The sequence below is a fragment of the Frieseomelitta varia genome, unplaced genomic scaffold (assembly GCF_011392965.1).
Source record: "Frieseomelitta varia isolate USP_RPSP 00005682 unplaced genomic scaffold, Fvar_1.2 scaffold_962, whole genome shotgun sequence".
Classification (NCBI taxonomy): domain Eukaryota; kingdom Metazoa; phylum Arthropoda; class Insecta; order Hymenoptera; family Apidae; genus Frieseomelitta; species Frieseomelitta varia.
The window spans coordinates 6,107-28,331 of NW_025110770.1; the positions used below are offsets into that span (position 1 = coordinate 6,107).

Genomic DNA, 22,225 nt, shown 5'->3' on the forward strand with positions numbered 1-22,225 from the left:
GTATTTTCGAGCCGGTACGTTGCCACCGATGCGATGATCGGGCCTGGCAGTAGTGCGCTCGACAGCGCGCAGAACGGACCCATCGGCAATCGTCACTTCTCCAGGGTCTGAGAGCCGCGATTTTCACCGTTCGAACTCATTTCGGCAATCAAACATGTACCCGAAGAATTTTTAACATTTTCATTCCACGTCAAATCTCTATATCCGAGTTAATCTTTGACTTTGATCGGATTTGAAGATTGGCGGTAATTTTGAAGATAGATATTAAAAAAAAAAAAAAAATAGCGGTTTTTTTTTGAATTTAAAGATTGCGTATATACAGTGTGAGAAACTGAATTTGGTGAAGAAGTCAGGAAATTTTTCTTTTTTTCTTTTTTTTTTTTTTTTGTTTTCAATTGGAAGTAGGCCGTCCTCGTGGCTGGCCGAGAATTTCTGGACGACGAATTGCTTGATGTCTTTTCTTCCTGGTATTGAATGGTGGACAAACGTAAGTTGTTCATTTTACTCTCAGAGTAATTGTTGTTGATATAGTTAGGTGAATGAAGAGGCAGAGTGTCATGTGTGCCGTGGGTTGAGTGGTATGAATAGTATGTTTATTGGCTGGTGATGTTGCTACTTCCTCTTTGACATTTTCTGCGCGTTGAGCTGCCGGGTTGTGGGTACAGCGAAATCGATTTGTGAAAATTGAGACTGGCTCACAGAATCGTAATTTTTAGCTTCGTTTCATGATAATATTAATATAGATTCATTTTAAAATAATTCTTGGTACAAATCCAATAACAGAGTTTTATTAAGTTAGAAGAATCGCTTTGTGAAAATTGAGACTGATTCACGGAATTGTAATTGTTTTACTTCATGAAATAATTATTAATTAAAAAATTTATTCTAAAATAATTTTTAGTTTTTAAATCGCATACTCTAGTAATAACTAAAATACAAAAAAATAACTGAAAAATACTAAATAATAACTGAATAATAGATTAAAAGTTACAAGTTATTGTCTGAATAAATCTATTTAAAACATATCCAAACCTCAAATATGAAGATTCGTATCAATCATTATCCAATGTAAATATATTTTAATTACTAACAGTCATTTTATTTCACTATTCAAGAGGTAATTAAAATTCAATTAAAATAATATCAAGTGGATATTTAGTGGAACAAACCAAGAAATCTTTTTTTCTTTAATTCTATTTAACAGTAGTCACATATCCATAACAATTAAGAAACAGAATTTTCTTTTTAAGATCTGAAAACTAAAAGCAGCGATAATTCCATAAATGGCTTAATTGTGTAACATAAATTAATGTAGAATTATGCAAATTATGCAATATTTTTTCAATTTTAAAACTTGAAGTTGAATTGAATTCATCTTCGTCCATTTTTCCTCGGTGAATTTAGTTACGGTGTTATCGTTAATCCGATGTTTGAACACTACCTAGTGAAATCTGACAAAATTTTGTCCACGGGTAAAAGAAGTGTCATAAAAGGTACATAAGTGGCATTCATCGATGACGTACAAATTGTCAACGCTCGTCTCCAGCGATGGTGACGCGTGTTCGAGGGTACTAATAATGTAATTTGTGAGTTCCTTTCAATGCTCTCGACAGACTCCACAGTCGTAGCGAAGCTAATAGACAAGAATTTTTAATAAAGCGACGGTTTTCAACGTGATCACCTCTGACACGACATTCGATGAATTTTAAGATCTTCTATTCTCTTTTGCCATTTTCACTTGAAGGTTAGAGTTTCGTGGATTGGAGTTTCCGGAAGTCTAATAAAGTGGAGCAGGGAAAGTTTGGAGCAACTTGCACTGCTATTTGAACGTTTAGGATTATTTGTAGATTCTTTTGGAAAAGATTAAAAGAGTTCAATATTGGTTTATGAAATTCAATAGTTTTTTTTTTTAAATAAATCAGGTGGAAGATTAGAAAATTAAAAAAGTTCCAAGGAAAGAAAATAGCGTTTTTTAAACAGAAATGAAGAGTTCTTTGTTAAACTTAGTACAAATAGGAAAGGCAAAGAAAATGGATAAACGGATTTTACGCGAATTAAATTATACACAGACGTTTAGACGAATAAAAATGATCTCCGGTTACTTCAAAGAAATAATTAGATTCCATTTCTGAATATCGTTACTTGTGATAAAAAGATCTTATATAATGACTGAATACGTTTAAGAAAATCGATGATTCGTGACAAAAATCGATATATAAAGTATGTGCCAATCATTTTATTCGAGAGAGACTTATTTGATTGCCTGAGTTCTGTGCAGAATTTGTTCGTCGCAATTTTCTAAAAACTTGAGACTATAATATACACAAGTGATGAATGAAGCGCACAAGGAATAGCCAATGTTTCATTTAATCAGTCCTGCTCTAAACTTATCCCCATTTAATTGAGACATACGGGAATTTAAGTATTAATTATTTCAAACTTCCTTGGAGTTTTTCTTTTTTTTTTTTTTTAAATATCTTAAAATACTCTACTCTAACAATTATCCTAAGATTTTTGATTGCGCGTGTACGTGGCAACAAATAATACCAATAATAATACCAGAGACTAATACATTCTAATAGCATCGGTTGAATGATTTCCATGCCGATTCAATTCATCCCCGGTATTTGTTTCACCCGGGTGCATTATCCAAAAACGTGATCCTCTAATTGTTTTGAGTGGCGCATCATTCGGAGCATTGATCAATGACGCAGATCGGACGATCGCAGCCACTCTGTGATCCACGGTGACGCGTGTCGCGGACTACTAACAACGTAATTTCTGAGTTCCTTTGTATGCACTCCGGAGGTACTTACATTCGGAGCAACATAGAAGCTATAATAGTTGTTGAATACACTTGACCCGGTTCGACGGCGTCGTGTTTGTAACAGTGAAAGCAAAATCGAAATCGATCCGACCCGTCGATCATTTTTTTTTTCTTCTTCTTCTCCTTCTAGCGATGGAACTATTGCACTTCGCAACTTTCAGATCGTTCTCTTGTCCTCAATTTCTGTAGATCCTTCTATTCGTGCGTCTTAATTCATTAAGGACCAACGCGACATTTTATTTGCAATTTCTTTTCGATCATATTCAATCGATTCATATTATTCTATCTTTTGCCTATTGGAAGAGGACGTTTTGGAAAGACTCGTTTAATATTTTCTCATCTAGGAATTTCAAGAAACTATAATATTCCTAATATTATAATAAATTAGTTTATTTCAAGACAACTCGTAGTTTTATTTTATCGCGATTGTATTATTCGATGAGTATTGCAAAAAATGTAGAAAATTAATTGCTCGAAGTTTACCGTGTTTATGAAAATACACATAAATTTCAATTTGCAGAAATAAAAAGTTGCAGTTATTAACTAAAGTTGTAATGTGAAAATGTGCTTGAAATGTGAAAATTACACAGCATTGAATGAATTTTTAAATCTTTGTAATTATTGTGATTGGTAGGAATGAGATAAAATATTTCGTTGTCATGAGAAAAACTCGTAAATCTAGTGGTATTTGGTAACGGTTGTCACTGGGTTTGCATAACGATAGATTTTGCTTATTGTTAGAAATCTATGTCAAAAAGATTAGCAAACCGATACCACAGCGAGAAAAAAAAACGATGAAATAAAATAACGAGGTATTACTTTTATATGTCAGAGAAAGGGTAAATTACGATTAATTCTTATAAAAATTACAATGCTCAAATAACAAATTTAGGAAAACTAAGATATAGTAGAAAAGATGTAAGAAAGAAAGAGAGAGATGAAACTACATTTTTAATTTTTAGTTTTTAATTCTTCCTAACAAAGAATAATATAAAATATAATAGATTAAAGTGAGGCAATAATAAAAAACTGAGTCAAATATTCCTTTACTGTTTATCCTTTCTATTAGTAACAAAAAGTTTTTTGTGATTTTGTTACATTCATTAAAATTCCTGTTACAAATTAATTATCGTTAAGAACTTTTTCACATTCATGTGTATGCATATATAGAAGAGTCGTAGAAGTTAGTATATTGGCCCACGTTTGTTACTTAAACAATGTTGTAATGAACGATTGACTATCTCATCATCGTGAATCATAATTAGCTTAGACGATAATGTCATTCTAATAGTTATCTTCAAAAGCATTATCCTATACTTTTTGTACCCATTTCAATGTTTAAACAACTCTAAGTTACTCATTGAATAATCGAGAATTAAATATTCTTCCTTGCCGATTTTAATTTTTACGTTACGTGCATTCGAGAAACCACTGAATTAATAAATCTAATGAACGTTTGTATATTCGACATTCAGAATTTCCTCGATTTTTTCTCTCTGTCTTTTTTTTTAATTTAAGTGCATAAGATTGGAAATTAAAAGTAGAAATTTATTACTAAATAGGTTTTATGTTCAGTTTCGTAATGACTCTTATTCGATCGTAAATAATTGTACTTTCCTTTTTCTTTCTTAAATTTTCAAACACATTTACTCTCTAAAGTGAATCAAACATGAATATCGAACTATGAAGTACATTCTTTGATAAAATTCATTTTCGAATTAAAGCGTTCGATTTTTATTTAGTCATATAGATCTATTTATTTTTATTATATCATATAAATTATAATCATTTACATATACATATCACAGATCAATAGCTCCAAATTGAAGTTATTACAATTAATTACTTGAATTTTTAAAAATTTTAATTTAAAATTTAAAGATCAGGTTGCAATGCCGCTTCATTTTAATCGATCTCGCCATGTAAAACATCGGGTACGTCAATGCAATACGATCGAATAATCACACGAGCAAAAAGTCTAAGAATTAGAATTATGCAACGAGGAATCATTTTACAATACACTTGCCTGTGTATTTCTTTGCCTTACGTTAAAAGAAAAATTTAGCAAGATCATTTCTGAAACTCTTGCGTTTCCCGTTCACAGATTGTAAATCTGTACAAACTAAATTTACACGGATAATAAATACGTGAATGAGAATTCGTCAAGAAAAATTCCCAATTGATTTTTAAACAGAAACAGATGTTTGATAAATTCACGAACAACAAAATGACGAACAAAGGAAAAAAACGCGGAATAAAATTTGATTCTTGATTGTTTCAATTGTTGGAAAGTGATAATAATCGATACTCGAATCTCTTATTACGGTACACGTGCACCGTCATCTTTTTTTACAGATGTCTTCATTATTCCATTTTCACGTGACAATAAGATAATACGTTGTAATGGAGATTGTTAAGGATCGGGTTAAATTGCTTCAAATTTGCGATACGTCGACCTACATGTCTTTTTGTTTTATTTTCTCTCTCACTCTTACCTTCTATTCTTTTTTTCTTGTATATTTTATACAAGGTCTCGATAAGTCTGAGTGCTTTTAAATAATATAATTTGACTTGTTATTAATGACATAAGTATTGAAGATTTGTTACCAGTTGTAGAATGTCAAAAAAATAATAAAATTTAACGTAATAATATCATTTTTGGGATACAGAAGAATGGTAGAATTCAATTTTTAGCAGTTTAAGATATTAATGTAAAATTTGTAATATTTTAACTAATGTTACCAATTAATAAATTATCGCGCAAAAAGTGAAAAATTATATAAAATAAAGTAATTACATAAAATAAGCTCGAAAATTCGTTCGTTTGAATTCCGGTCTGAATTCTATCTTTCTGACCGTGTCAAGGAGCTGAAATGAGTATGAGAACGCCATACTCGTCTTACGAGCCCCCATATGTAACGCGTGCCAAGCCTTGAATAGAAAACGTGTACCGGGTTGCTGAGCCACAACGCTTCCGTACTACTTGAGCTCTGTTCGTCTTTACGAACCTCGATGTGTCACATTAGGGTCGTGATCGATTACAAAAACTCGTCCTTGCTTTGGCATCAATGTACCTCCCGAGTTGGATCGCCATTGAAACTAACGATCGATCTTTTATTGAACATTACCGACATGTTACAGTGTCTTACTATAAGGGATGATTTAAGAGAGAGGCTTCTAGTTGGTCTACCAATTGAAAAAATTAATATACAAAATAAATATAATCAAGAAAATTAATATCACTTTTTCGTTTACACTGTCGATGCATATATAGCGTTTCAAAAAAAAAAAAGAAAAAAAAACTTACAGGACTGTCGTATCGATTACATGAATTTATTAGTGATGACTGTATTTTAATTAATTTGATTTAAAATAAAAAATTTTAGTTTAATTAATTCCATTTCAATTTCAAAATTTTTATTTACAATTATGTCCTTCAATTTATCTAGCAAACTTGTTAGCAATACAAATTATATTTGTTAAAAGATTCACTTCAACGCTCTCTATGTCGAGTGTTATTTTCATTTTTATATCGTACTATTATACATAAATCATTCTTACTAAGATCGGATTACATAAGATAACTCTTATTACGATATATATATATATATATATATACTCGATTCAACATGAAAATTTTTAAAAAATAATCAGGAACGTGTCTAGTGTAACTAATGTCATGCATCTATATTTTATCATCTTTTATATAAATTTTTCGCATTTTTTCCTGTTCTTCCGGCGATGGTGTTGGAAAATATTTAAAAAACAGAAGAAAAAGGGACAGAGAAAAAGAAGAGAACTAGAATCTTTCAGGAAGAGGATACTTAGCACTCGGCTCGTCCACAAACTCCGACGTTGCACGAGTTATGCAATTACATTTGTAATGGGCCAACATTCAGCTCCGACAACGCTGACAATTCGCGGTAATTACTGTGCTCGTAATCCATTGCCGGATCGCTTCGTCTACCAAGACACGTCTCCTGATGGAAAGGAGCGGAAGAGATAAACTACACCGAAAAAATTATTATTTTTTGATCGAATAGCTTTAATATATTTTTTCCTGTTTCTCTTTGTTTTTTGTTTTTTTTTTTCTTCAACAGAAACGATAAAATAACAATAAGGTTAGCTGTTGGCAGAACGTTGCGAATTTTTATGCACTTATAGAAAATTCAAAAATAAAAATATAAAAAATATTCAGGACGATGTAATTATTATAACATTTAAAGTATACTTCAGTTTTTTTACCAAATTCAGCAGCAATTAGCAACTTAAATTGGAAACTAATTTTTGCTGAAAGTCAAAAATGGCAAAAATATTACAGAAAGATCTTGGCAAAAGTGATAGAAATAATGTATTCAAGTAACACGTAATTTGTTTGCTTTTAATTTTGAGCGTCGTACGAATTGAAGTATGTACTTTTACAAATCCTTGATATACAATTTGAGTAAGAAAAACTTAAAATGTATTCAATGTCTGTTAAGAATATAATATTAAGTTTTCGGAAAAACAAATTTTTAAAGACAAAAGTATCACACGTTTTGTATTACATGAAACTTCTGAATTAGTTCAATTATGAAGGATGGTAGTATTTGAATGATATTAAATACCGTTACATCATCGTTTTCGAACATAATAGAATATCTTTTAAATCAACTATGTAGTAACATGGTCAATTCAGTTAGGGAACTGCTCATAAATACAACAGTCGGAAGAGAATACGAGAAATGTAAGGAAATATTTCTAAAGAATGTGAGAAGGTGTATAAAAAGGAAGAGAAAGGGAAAAAGAGAGAAACGTGTTTCAAGTCTTCATAAATATTCATAGCTTTCAAAGAGGTTATTTATTATTAGTAATTCAGTAGTCTGTTTTGCATTATTATAAATAGATTGTATATATAGTCTATTTGTAGAACTATTATTAATTTTGTTAGAGCCAAAAAGATTTCGCTTAGAATGTTAGTAGAATGTTATATGTTTTGTTATATATTTTTGCTGGCAGAGAAGTTATGTAATGGAAAAAATTCTAAGAATCTGGCAGTTCTTGAAGTAAATGCAACGTGTTGTTCAATTATTTTTCAATTGTACGAATACTTCAGAGTCATCCAATACTATTTTATAACAAATAGAATGAATCTCACATCATTTTCATATAATTATTAAAAATAAATTTCAAAAGTTTTTACTGTATGCAATTTTATTTTACAATACAATTTGTACCGATTGTATTATATAATGTTACATCTTCTGGCCTTTCTTTCGATTTATTTTAGCAAAAATTAATAATTTTGATTATAAGTGTATCACATCTTTTCAAAATTTAAAATGTTTTGAGTTCTCAGAGATACGAGTAGATCTCAATTCCAATTACATCGAATTTCTGCAGGTGAAAGTTTCTGTTGATGTTAAAATATTGCAACATTGGGCAGATAATCACTTGCTTATTACTAGATATCTACTTCTATTGATGCATAGTAATTACACTAGATTACTGATGCATAATAATTGCATTACATTGTATAGTGATTGTGTGTGAATCTTTTGTACCATCGTTCGTTCGTTTATTCTATATAGACTTTCTTGTGTTTTTACTATTGTAATCACAGGACTCAATATCTAATAGCGCTAATTATAAACGAAATTATAACCAATATATATTTATAATATTTGCGATATTCTAAAATCTGAGAAAACAATTACCGTCAATGGACAATTTACGACAATTCAATGTACTATATTCTCAAATAGTGTATCATTAATTCCCTTTCACTTTAAACATCTATCTTATTCCAAATAAGTAATATGATAGAAAGTATAATACTATAGTAAAAGAAATTTCCTCTTTTATGTCTGAAAAAACGTCTAGAATAATTTGTAAAATCGCAAGAGAAGATAAGGAATTCTCCAAAATAATCTACTATACTTACGAAAAGCTAAAGCAAATTACGAGCAAAATAAATTAACGAAAGAATAAAATCTAAGAGCTCCTTTGAACTCTTGTTTTTTTTTTCACAACGCTGAAATTAACATTCTTCGAGCCTCCGGAAACGGGCGCCGTGTTGCACATAAATATCATCGCGGCCTTCAATTCGTTATGTCACCATTCCGCGGCATGATATGAAAGGGAAAAAAATGGAAAAATTTATAGAACCCGTGTATATCTCGACACATATCTCGATTGGTGGTGTTTCAAAGAGAGTTGCATAGAGTCGTTAGTCGTGGTCGTAGTGGAGATACGGTATTGATTGTTGTAATTCCTCTCTGGAGAAGAGTCATGGATAGTTTCCTTGTGAAAATGTATGGAATTTGCTTTTGCCAGTTGCGATTGTTTCGTAATCAAGCAGAAGAAGTTTATGTCTCGCCAATGTTTCGTTCGATTGTAGTGATGCTTTATTTAACACTGCATTGTTTTTTTGTTTCTTGGTCGGTATTGATCGATGACAAGTATAGATATCAGCATTCTCGCGTATTTGTGGAAACTTTAAAAATACAAGAATGTACAGAACGCATAAAGTATTTAACAATAAGTGTGGTACAATCTAAAGCATCTAAAATACAGTACAATCTTTAATAAACGAAAGAAATCTGTATTTTTGTAATTGAATTTATAAAAATTTGAATATGCATAAATATTCATAGTTTACGTGAATTCTTGTTTTATGTAGAAAACTGGTATAAATAAGGTGGAATCTTTTTGTATTATAATTCACCAAGTAGTAGATTACAACAATTCATAAAATTCTATAAATTAGGTATACAAGTTAATATTATTATATATGTACATTTTGTAAATTCTGGTGTACTTCATAAACTAATTAAGTTTTTTTATTTATTACATATATATTGTCTTATAACGCAATAAAAATTATATTATGAAATAGACAGTAAACTTTTACGATTTTAATCTGTAAAATTGAATCTTGCATCATAGACGAACTTATTCTTCTTATATAAGATAATTTATTATTAATTCAGTGGAAGAATAATATTTGCAAACAGTTACAATTTTTACAAAAAACAAAGGTAAATTTTAAATTTTGGAAAGTTTAAAATAACTTAAAACGTCTTTAGACATTTCTTTAGAGTACATTACATCGTCAGTAGATGACATTCTACCATTAATCTGTTTAATCCTCTTTGAAAGGCAATAAATCACGCAGAATCACGTCGATCGAAAGAATTATAGTCACGTTTGTTCTACCGTAATTTGCTACACCAGCTTTGATTATCTATCTCACATAAATTAGAAATAATCATGAATTAAAATACATGAGTAATAGATTAAATTAACATCGATCCATCACATTTCCTGTAATCTGAGTGGCAATGTGTTTTTTCATAATTAAACAGGAATAAAAATTTTTGAACAAAACTGTGACAATTTCTTTCGATTTTTATTTCTGTTTTCCAATCTTTTTCTTACAAACATTTCATTAATCGATGATTGGCTGTTAATAGGCATTCTATTTCAATCATTGGATACAGGATTGAAAGCAATAAAAGCAAATTCAAAATAAAATTAGAAGCAATAAATTTTTTTATTTCACGTCTATAATAAAGTTACGCATTGCGAGTTTCTTCTTATTGTTAAAATGCAAACGACAATTACATGTTTGTAACGCTTTTAAACGCAATGTTTTTATTGTGGCAACGTCATTTGATTTGCAGGTGATTGGATAAGTAGCAATACATGTCGTAAAATGAAAATACGTCTATCGACCAGTTTGTAAAACATACGGCGATATCCGAGACTCGGTTTACGGAATACTTCTTGAACTTCGTGAACAAGCGACACCGTTATCGAGAGCTTTGGAAACAGTCAGCAATTCGCTAAAGAAAACACAAAATTCAAGCGAACGACGCGACGCGAAGAATGGCATTTAATCGTACGATACCGTGAAATCTTTTAAATATGCTCCATTTACGGAGTATTTCAACGTAATTGAATTCGAGTCGACAATTCGAAAATTACGTTCAGTATGCATTTAAATAATTTTGCTGCATTCTTTAAGTATGAAGGAACTACGTTTGAGTCGATTTTAAGTTAAATTTAAAGATATTCGATTGGCAATAATAATTAATGGCATAAAATTTTCATAAGAGACGTAATACTATTTCATTAAAAAAAAAGTCACGTAATAAATATACGGAACATAAAAAAATACACAGAACAATAAACTAGTTAGAGCAGGTTAATGTACAAATTTCAATGAATCACGAGCAAAACAATAAAAAAAGGCTGAACGTATTAAATAGTCAGCCGTATCTATCACGTAAGTGCAGGATTATGTAATTTTGTCATGCTTAATTATTATCTTACAACACTGCGGTTTCCGTCACACGCGTCAGTTTGAATTATTCATTTTCCAATCTCACCGTTTCCAATCGATATCTTTCCGTGACATTTCACGTTTTAACGCTACAGTTTCCGTTTCGATGAATTACCCATATGAATTTCTCCTTTGGCTGTTGCAGGGAGAAACGCGACCAGAGTAAAATCAAAAAATGAATTAAACGTGAAGGAAAGTTTACTCGAAATATAACGTGTGATGCGGATTTCCTTGCGTTTTTATATTTTTATGACCATAACTGGTCGTACTGGAACTTAAGTGGAAAGTTGTTCTATCTGCTAATTATTACAAGGATAATTTATAATATTTTATATATTTGTTACATCGCGTGTATTTTTAGTCTTTGAAAGATATGAAAATCAAATTCCTTATTAAAATTAAAAAAGCATCTTAAAGTATCTTTAAAGATGTCCTTAATTTTCGAATAATTTTTTAAATTGTTTGTTTAGTAACATTTTTAATCAACAAGTTAGGAACTCCACCTTAAATTTGGCACGTATACTTGCTCACCATTGATCTTTCAAAGCGGAAACTAACATACAACAGCGTAACACTCATAGTGTGTGGTGTGAATTGTAAAACCGTTATGTAAAAGTCATGACATTTGTATTAACACATCGTCCACTGTCATGGCTACCGTTTCTTGTCCACTGTCAATAACGAATCTTTTAGAGTCCCGTGTTTTAAACATCTTCGTTCCCAAAGTAGTGCTATGGCGAAAATTGTGTCAGTCAAACAAGAACTTGGGAGTTCTTTGAAGTTTCTTTACGTCAAATTGTTACGTTCAACATATCATTTATTGAATTTCTTTGAATTCTTCCTCTGTCTGCAACAATTGTTTGTTACATTCTGCAATACTCATAGTAACATAAGTTGAATATTCACGAATATTACGAATGTCTTTTTAGGAGTTGGAAATTTTTTTAAAAATTTCATAAATAAAATTGCACAGCGTAATGAACACTACTACTTATCTCTTCTATTATTTCCTTATACTTACCATCGTGCTCTCTCATCCGGTATTAATTAATTTAATTTTTCTTTTAAATAAATCAATCTCGGTAAATAGGTTTATAGCACATAATGAGCAATTTTTGTTACATGTATATAGGTTTATAAATTACATATATAGGTTCAAACGCTGGAAGGAATAGATAGTTTTCATCGTCTAATGATAAACGTTCGTTTAATATTATTTTTCACGAGTCATTCTCGATAAATGGTTCATTATATCCGTGTAACGTGGCAAATCTCGAAGTTCATTTGAATATTTACATCTGTTCGATAATCAGCTAATGGTTATCGGATGTAGTACAGTATGCTCAATGATCATGTACGGAAAAACAGCTGACGCATTGCATTGACACGAGTGGAGGTGCAAAGTTGGTCGTCTGTAAGCAACGGTATTATGTACCACGAAATAAATATGTCACAATCGATTTGGTAGAGCCTGACATACTTTTTTGTGACGAAATTCACCAATGTTGTGAACCTTGATTATTCTTGCTTCGTCCTCATTAATGTTTCATAACGCTACTTGAGAATGTTGTAAAAATATTAGGAAAAACATTTAATCCTTGAAACACCAGAATGAGTGGAATTTCATTTGAGATGAACCAAAATTAATTAATTCATTAGTTTTGCAAATAAATATAAATCATCAATGAATCTGTATTTCTCAAAATAATAAATCAATTAATTTGTGCCGAAAATTATAAGTTATAAGTTTTACAAATAATGTAATGATAATCTATCAATGGTTCAGTCAGAATTGTATGAATAATACGGTCGCTTTCTTTTCACCAGGAATAAGAAGCATGCAACGGTGACGCAGTATCGTTAAAAAATATGCGTGGTGCTTGATGCCATTCTTAATATTTGATTGGAAGCATACGCTGTTATTACTTACGGAACTCTTAAGCACGACTGATCGTTCTTCCAAAACAGCAGAATGATGCTGATCAAGAGTTTCTTCCGGAGGATCATCAAAGACTTCCGGCATAAGGAGTTGTTACCTCTTAAAATGATATTCTTCGTTCAAGCATCGAGTAAGTATCTCTTTTTCAATTATTTAATCGTCAATTAATCAATTGAAACTCATTAAACTCTAATAATTTTGTTGTTAACATTTATTCTTTTATATTTAATATTAAATTTGTTCTAATCAATTATTTCCAAAGACATTTTACTTGAAACTTAACATATTACTTTTTTGCAGTCAGCAAAACTAGGTCGTAAATGTCTCTTTAGTATTTTTTACTTAAGATATGTAAATGTCTTTTAGTAATTTTTTAAATCACCAGAGTCAACGTTAAAAGTTATGTTAAACATTAACAGATATGCTAAACAATATCTCGTTGCTAATTTACTTCGGTTACATTTACTTTTTCATAAATAATTTGACTGAAGAAATTGTAATGCTAGCTCGAACATTTCGTAAAATCTTAAATTATGTTTTTAGCATTTCGTAAAATCTTAAATTATTTATTAATAATTTTTAAAATAAATTCTGGTATTTCCTTCTCTTGTTTTGTTTTCTTCATATTTGACCATCTTTACTGATAATTAATACCGACTACACTAATTTCTCATATGGATGACAATTTATGTTTATTTATATTACATAATAATTCGAACGAATATTTACTATTCTATAGAATCCTGTGTTCATTTATTAAAACAGTTACTTTATTACAATTATTCTCTAACATCAATATAAAGCAATTTTATTTATAAATCAGGTACATATTCAATGCAACATGAATGAGAAATAATTAAAATAATCGCTATTGTATTTTAGTTCTCTCTTAAACTCTCCTGAAAGTGTTATATTTTGCGTAATATAAAAACTAATATGATAAATTACTTTTCATCATATAATAAATTATTTTTCAATCATTGTTTTCAGCGCTTTATGTACTTTATCCATATCTGACGATACACATGAGAGAGCTTGGCATAAACGTGGAAGAAACTGCCATAATGAGCGCTATAACGCCGGTGATCGCAATGGTGATGCCACCCTTGGCTGGAATGTTCGCCGATCGCGTGGGGAATTTCAAAGTAAAACTCCGTTAAACACCGCTCGAATAAGTTATAAATTGTTGTTATGTAATAAATGTCGTTTTCGAGTTAAAAGGTGCTGCTAAGTATAGGCCGCTTTAAAATGAAAATTTTAACCATCCATTACATTATAAATCGATACTTTTTTTGCTGTTTCATCGTTGTATAACTTTGTCGGCGTTAGCTAAATCATTGCAAACTCCAAAACTTTTGAAAGAGAATAAATGATTAAATGTGTTTTACGATTTTGAAATTAATAACTCTAAATAAGATCTAGTTAAAAAGCAAACATTTACCATCTGATATCCTACGTTCAGATGCGGTAGTATTATAAAATCTGAATTTTTATATAATACGAAAGTCGAAGAAATTATTATTCTCCACTGTTCAATGATATTAGTTTAATTTTTACACATTTTTAACGTTGTCGTTGTTAAAACTTTTTATATAGTAAAAACTTCCAAGCACGAATTTCATTTTCCGAACACAGATGACCTTTCTTCAAATTTTATCTTTAACTCGATTCGCGATGAAGTCAAGAAAAGGAAGAGGCAAAACTAACGATATTTTCATTCAGATCCTGCTATCTCTGTTCTCGTCGTTCGGCGGAGTCGCGGCCTTACTATTGCTGCTCGTACCGATTGGCAGGATAACTGTGGAATTTCCAGACAGAGTCGTTATGGACCTCGGCTGTACAGGGAATAATGGACTGCTTTACACCATGAGCGAGAATCATCCTTGCGAGACAAGCTTGCAGTCGAAGATCTCCACCAGGATAGAGAGTTGCGGGTAGGTAAGGACGCGTGTTCGAACGATTCTGCGTTTACACAAACCAGTTTTGCTTGTTGATCATTCGATATTCTTTGGAAGATTGAATCTAAGTATAATTTCCTTCGCGCGTCTTGATGAAAAATATTAGACTGTAGTAAGTTTATGAAAAATGTATGATATTCTAATGAGTTGATCCAAAATTGATATCATTGAAGTGAGAGTTTGGATTTGGATTGAGCTACCTTAATATTATATGAAATGCCAAATACAAAGGAAATATTTTAAAATCAAATTAATTGATTCAAACTATCATTTGAACTGTTTCAGATATTTGTTTGTTAATTTAATTCATTCACGAGCAAACAAAAATTATCTTATATCAATAATAACTACCAACATTCGTCATTACAGCTTTTAATTAAAAACATTTAATCTGTTCGTTTATAGTTACATGTGTCGTCTAGACGTTCATAATGACACCGAAGTACAGTCAATTTTGTCATCAAGGATGTACACGATTAAACGATACAACATGGAGACAGGCGCGAATTCTTCATTCAAGTTTTCAATTTCTCAAGATGAGATGCCCCAGGTAGCCTTCTAATTAAAAGAAAAATAGAAAAACAATAACAAAATAGTGAAACTACATCATTGTCTTTATTAGAGACAATAAAACGGATGGTTTCAAATTTCAATGAATAATTTGGTTACTAAAGAACTAACTCGACGGTTTTTATTTTTAATTAATCAAATTAAAAATCAAATTAATTTTAGTTTTGATATAATATCATGTTGAAATATTCAAATAAAAGAGAATTTGACTCTGACATAATGCAGTTTCACTAAAAAAAATTTATATATTTTATAATATTGTATAATTGTCATAAAACAATTTTATCAAACAGAATTATAAATTACATTCAATGTAATTTTTTGTAGGAAATAGAAGATGATTTAAGAGAGCACCGAAAACTAAAAAACAACGAGTATTTCAAGACGTCGATTCGTCAACTATCAGCAAACGAGTACTTTTTCCCATCGAACCAACTGTACGAGTTTTCATGCACCGTGTCGGGCTTTATCGAAGATTTCGAAACGTCAACCCTAAATCCTGCCATGTCGAACAGAATATATGAGAATCGCACACTTTGCGCTTTCAATCCAATTGTGTCTCGCAAGGTGAAGTATATAAGATTAAAAAGTACTGGATTGAAAAAATATTCAATATCTGTTTCAAAGAAATAGGAATTGAGATAACTATAAAATAATTAAAGAAAATTATCACTTAACGCTTATTTCGAAAGTAAGAAAGATTCACTGTTACGTCTTATTTTATATTGATACAGCATGTTTTACAATTGTTCTATATGTTATTTTTTATTACCATTACTGTTATTGCTTTAAACAAAAGTTTCTTAATTTCGAACAACGATTTATTATTGCCATCATTTAAAAAATTAATCGTGTTTCTTCTTCAATTGAATTATTATTTTATTTTGTCTACGTTATATTATACATTATATTCTATTCCTTGTATATTAATTATTACATTATAATATTCAGGACAGTGACAATGAAACGACGAATTATCATTCGTACAAATCGAAATTAAAAATTTTGGAAGCCACGGAGGAAGATCATGAGATGAAACGACGAAGATATTTGTCGGAAGAGATCGCATGGGCAGGAAAGGAATTTCAGAAGATTACCTGCGGAAATCCTGACCTGGAATCCGACAGGATATCTCTGACTCTACCACTTTTTAATTATTCTTTAAGCTCAGAGCCGTTTAAGACTCTGAACGCGGAAGATTGTAGCAAAAGATGCGTCGTTACAGCACCTCGCAAGGAGATGTGCTCGAACACAAAAACATTGATCGAATATAACGTTGGACTGACTTTCTGGATGTATTTCGCCATTAGAGTGTTCATCGGTGAGTGTTTTTCTTTTTATCGGATTTGTATTTTTAATTAATTATTACTGTTTAAATTTTAGAAAAAGTTAAATGAGCAATATTATCTAATATCATATATTAATGTATAATGCCCTTGCAGTTCTGAGTGAAAACCAGTTTACAGTCATATTGTTGGATTTGTATTTTTCATGATGAAGCTAGTTGGAAAATACATGGAACCTGTTTTCAGCATAAAATAGGACTAGTTAGGTTACATTGCGACAGTAAAAAAGTTGACTTTGATTTCGTGTAGAATTACAGTTATTAACTCTGGCTGAACGAAAAATTTAAAATTATTTTATGCCAAAAATATAAAATATAACATAACATACTGAGTTGTAGTATTTGTTTGCAAAATTAATTTTTTGATATTATATAGAAAATCTTTTACAAAATTTAAGTCAATTTTTATTTTAAAATAGTGTAATAAAATAATTATATTCTTATTAATACTCAAAGAAACTTAATGAATTATAAAAGATCTTTTACTAAAATTTAAAACAATTCTTTACATTAAATTATTATGTATGTATCAACGAAGTACAAAACTTCTTAAAATAATAATTTAATTTACAGGTGTTATTGGTGGTACCACATTTGCTATGTTCGAGGGTGCAGTGATTGCCATATTACGCGAACAAAAGGCCGATTACGGTCTTCAAAGGATTTACGGCAGTATCGGTGGTATGATATCATCACCACTTTCAGGACTTCTTATCGATTATGCAAGCGTTGGCAAAGGTTACACGGATTTTAGGTAAAGATTCATTTCTGGAAACATTTTTCATCTTATTTCTATAAATTTTTAATAGTGTGAAGTAGTTTTACCTCTTTCTTTTTTAATTATTTCCTTTCCAATTCTTCAATTATCTTCTTTTTAATTGTCACATCATAATTAATAATTCATTGTATGAACCGAACAAATGTAACACAATATTTGAATTCCATTTCATTTTAGAATAAAAATTGTTACAGATGATGCATAAATTTTCAAAAATTCTACATTTTCCAGGCCAGCATTTTACCTGTATGCAGGACTGAAGCTAATCTCAGGATTGTTAATGCTCGCCATTAATTTGGAATTCAAATCACCAGCCACGAATGTAGTCCGCGACGTTTTCACGGTATTGAGGAACATCGAAGCTGCAGCTCTCTTCATCGCCTGTTTCATCCTCGGTAAGAAAGCTTTCCTTATTTTATTTTTTCCTTATTTTACATTTCCTTGCTTTAATCCTCAGAATAGCAAATTGTGATATCAGAGTTTCCTTTTACAATTATATTTTTGCTAACGTATTTATTTTTTAATTCTGTAATTGCTTTCCTTTCTTACTCAGATTAGTGAGATTAACAACTTAACATGAAGTCAAGAAACAAATCGTCGTTTGGTTTCTACGAATTCTCAATTCTTGATGAGTTTGCAAAAATGTACGCTCGAGTAAATTACGCAATGGTCATCATTGCTCATTTCCGCCAATCTTTGGCACACACTGGTCAACTAACGAAATTGCAGTGACATTGACATTCCGCATCGATACCGCGAAATTACGTGCACTTTTTAAGCGATTAGGCTTCAAATGTTATTGCATTATCTTCCTTTTATTCTTTTTCATTTCTTTTTTTTTTTATTAAACATTTCATGCGAAGTTTATTTAAACATTAATAATTTCCATTAATAATTTGTTTTTATGAAGATACTGAATGGTAATAAAAGAAATTAAAAATTCCAAGAACTGTAAAAAGGCTCAAGACAACTTTTACAGTCATTTGTAAAATAAATACTGGAGAAGTTATAGTACCTAGTAACCGCACATCATTAAAAAGTTTCATCAGTTTTTCCTTCGGTATTAAATATTTATAAATGCAACAGTTTCTTAGAAGCGTAATCTTTTTTTCAAAAGAATATCTTTGGTTAATGAGTTTAACGCATGTTGTATGTCGATGACTTTTACGAGATAAATTTTTTTTCTGCAGGTACTGCTTGGGGATACATCGAATCGTTCCTCTTTTGGTTGATACAAGATTTAGGAGGATCAAGATCACTCATGGGTATCACCATAACCGTAGGCGGTATTGCCGGTATACCATTACTGGTACTATCTGGTCCAATCATATCAAAGATCGGCCATGCAAATGTACTTTTTATAGGCTTCGTTTTTTACGCCATAAGACTTTGCGGTAAGCGTTCAACTTTTTAATTCTTAAACGCAAGTCTACATCATCTGCATGATACTGACGATAAACGTAGAACTCTTTCTTCCCAATAAAACTAAAAAGAGCAAACGAAAAAAAAAACGACTGGCCATTAAAAAACTTTATTTAGGCGCACTTAACATTTTGGAATGTATGATTCGACTTAATGATAACGCCGGAACATCACGTACACATGTAAATGAAAGAATGAGAAAATTGATGTTAGTATATTTAATCGGGAAGTTCTACTAAATTATGCGTTGCTACAAGATTGGACGGAAATGACAAGAAAAAAAAAAGGAGAATGCGGCTTTGAAAAAGATTCTAAATTTTTATGATAGAATATGTAAAATTTGTTAAGTTGTTTTGTACTGCTTGTAATTTTTATTTGTTTTCATTTTACAGGATACTCATTGATATACAATCCTTGGCATACTCTTATCTTCGAAGCTTTAGAATCAGTCACTTTGTCACTTAGTTTCACCGCCGCTGTTACTTATGCAGCGAAATTGTCTACTACTACCACTGACAGTTCGATACAGGGATTATTAGGTGGAGTTTATTACGGAGTTGGTAAGGAATTCTTTCTTTCCAATATAGATTACGTAGTTATTTGGATTGGTAATCTCTTCGATGCAATAATTTTTTTATATTGTAATCTCGTAAATAATCATTCGCTTTCCATTCTTACCAGACATCAGATACCAATTAAATCATTTAGAAGTAATTATCTCTGCTAAAATAATATTGGCAATTTATTTCTGTTTTAATTTCATTCGCAGAAGTAATCATTTACCTCTTTCACTTATTACTTTTATTCTCACATAGTGATAATTATTTATTAATGCTAGGCAAAGGCTCAGGAAGCTTGATCGGTGGATATCTAATGAAAGCCTTCGGCACTCGACCAACCTATCGAATCTTCTCAGTGATAACTCTCATCACCGGTATAATGTACTACATCTTCAACGTAGCTTACCTCAAAAAACGGCCACAAGTCGAAGGTAACGACATCGTGAAGAAAAAACCCAAAAACTTGGAAAATCAAAATGGTCTTGAAAATGGTATCATCGAGATCGGTTTAGAAGAGAAGAAACAATCAAACAATGAAGACAAAAAGAACGAATCGAATAATGTAAGTGGAATCGACAATCAGGCTTTGATCAAAGAAAATGATGGTGTAAAATCTTCAAAGGAAATAGAAAATGAGAAAACGCGAAACATAGAAGCTATCAATAACGCGAAAAATCTTGATAAGATCGAGAGAATGCCATCTGAAGAAAGTAAGAAAAAATTTGGAGCGAAACGATTGAAAAAAATGCAAACTGACGAATGTGACCGAGCGAAAGAGTGCTCGAAACAAAATGGAACGGCGAATCCAAGTTTTGAAAGTGACGAATTTAGGTGTAACGTTACTGTAGAGAGGCAACCAGAAGACGAAAAGTGACAAAGTTCCTCTAGAGATCTCGATACTCTTTCTTTTCTTCGTTCTTCACCATGAAACCACTTTTGTACCATTGAAGACGTATATAAATGAGATTGTAAGGAATGTAAATGTAATGTAATTCTGTGTGTACGTTTTCACACTGTACACATATTTGATGGATGTCCAAGTTTTTGTATTGTTGATAATTATTCGAACATGTTTGATTTTATAGAAAATGTGAAAATTTTTGTAGCAGTTGTTATTGATTGTTCAGATCTGGTTAGTATATTTGATTTAAATTTCAAGAAAAATGATTTTGAAAAGTTTCATAAAGATGATTGATTACAAATGATATAAAAACATTTGATATTACTTTATATTAAAGTATACTACGAATAAATTTGAAATAATGATTGAATTTATTGCTATTGGAATAATTACAAGCAATATAATTTGAAGTGTTAGAAGTTATTTACTCAGATCGATCTTGCTCGAAAAATTTCTTCGGGACTATTGCATAATTGCAAATAGCATCGTGCATGTACTTCACACAATGTCAGATATCGAATTAATTTTATTCTACTTGTTAAAAATAATGTAAAATCTCTATTTTATATCTACATATTTTTTTCTAAGATCAAGATGATATCAATATATTAATATATTCAGAATTTTTATACATGCAATAATTGGTAAAAATTTTATGCATTATAAATACAGTTGCTATTATTGTAAGAAATGCCAAATTGCCAAATTATTGCATAAATTTATATAATTAATGTTGTTAGAGACTTTTAAATGTGAACTGCCTACTTTTAAAAAATGAATTTCAGATTTTTAATTCGAAATTGTAGTTTGAGATGCTGAGCTATTATTACGAAAGATTATAGTGAAGAATAAGAAACATTATCATATTATCATTGACAGCACTTTATTTTAAGTACTAATAGTACAATTAATGGAAAAACACAAATCGCAGAAAGATATTTTTAATAATAAATTACCAAGTAAATATTATTATTAAAAGTATTATGCAAAATAAATTAATGACCTTAAAATACTCATAATATGATAACGGAAGACATAATATTCAGTATTATGAAAAAATATTAATAATAACAATGCTATGAATCTTAAAAATATTCTATAGGAATAATTAACATTTTATAACTAATCAATTAGTTAAGATATATTAATGAAACATTGTAATTGTTTTCTAACAAAATGTGACATACTCAAACATCTCTAACAATATTAATTATAAAATCTTCCTCATAAAATCATATATCAAAATGTTTAATATATTCCCAAAAGTTATATACAATTTTGTACAAACATTATTCACACAAATTGATTATTTATAAATTGTAATTAATTATTTTTAATAACCAAGGAAACAAAATATCAATATATAAACGCAAATTCTATCAGAACAAATACGAGTGTATTATAAAATTATTAAATGATAAGAAAATAATGACAGTTTTCCAAGGAAACCATGTGATATAATTATGCAGGAAATAGTGCGTAATTAGGAGTCTCCATAGCGTACAATAACTGATTTACATCGTTTATGAACAGGATAATTAGACAAATTATCCTGGTCCCTCGTAGTTCGAATAAATAAATAAACGAAAATAAAAATAA

The 22,225-nt window shown here is 30.3% G+C and overlaps 1 protein-coding gene across 3 annotated transcripts; it reads left to right on the forward strand.

The window, feature by feature from the left end:
* The first annotated feature begins 39 nt into the window (after positions 1-39).
* Positions 40-22,225, forward strand: LOC122538144. Of its 3 annotated transcripts, none has more exons than XM_043671954.1 (12): positions 40-487; positions 12,981-13,222; positions 14,083-14,237; positions 14,815-15,026; positions 15,456-15,600; positions 15,948-16,187; positions 16,572-16,941; positions 17,539-17,719; positions 17,975-18,138; positions 18,934-19,137; positions 19,558-19,725; positions 20,004-22,225. In XM_043671954.1, the coding sequence occupies exons 2-12, from the start codon at positions 13,126-13,128 to the stop codon at positions 20,597-20,599; spliced, it is 2,532 nt and encodes an 843-aa protein (XP_043527889.1). In that variant the 5' UTR covers positions 40-487; positions 12,981-13,125; the 3' UTR covers positions 20,600-22,225. The 3 variants fall into 3 exon arrangements, with proteins under 3 accessions (XP_043527889.1, XP_043527890.1, XP_043527891.1); XM_043671955.1 differs by lacking the exon at positions 40-487 and adding an exon at positions 12,431-12,577; XM_043671956.1 differs by lacking the exon at positions 40-487 and adding an exon at positions 12,443-12,567.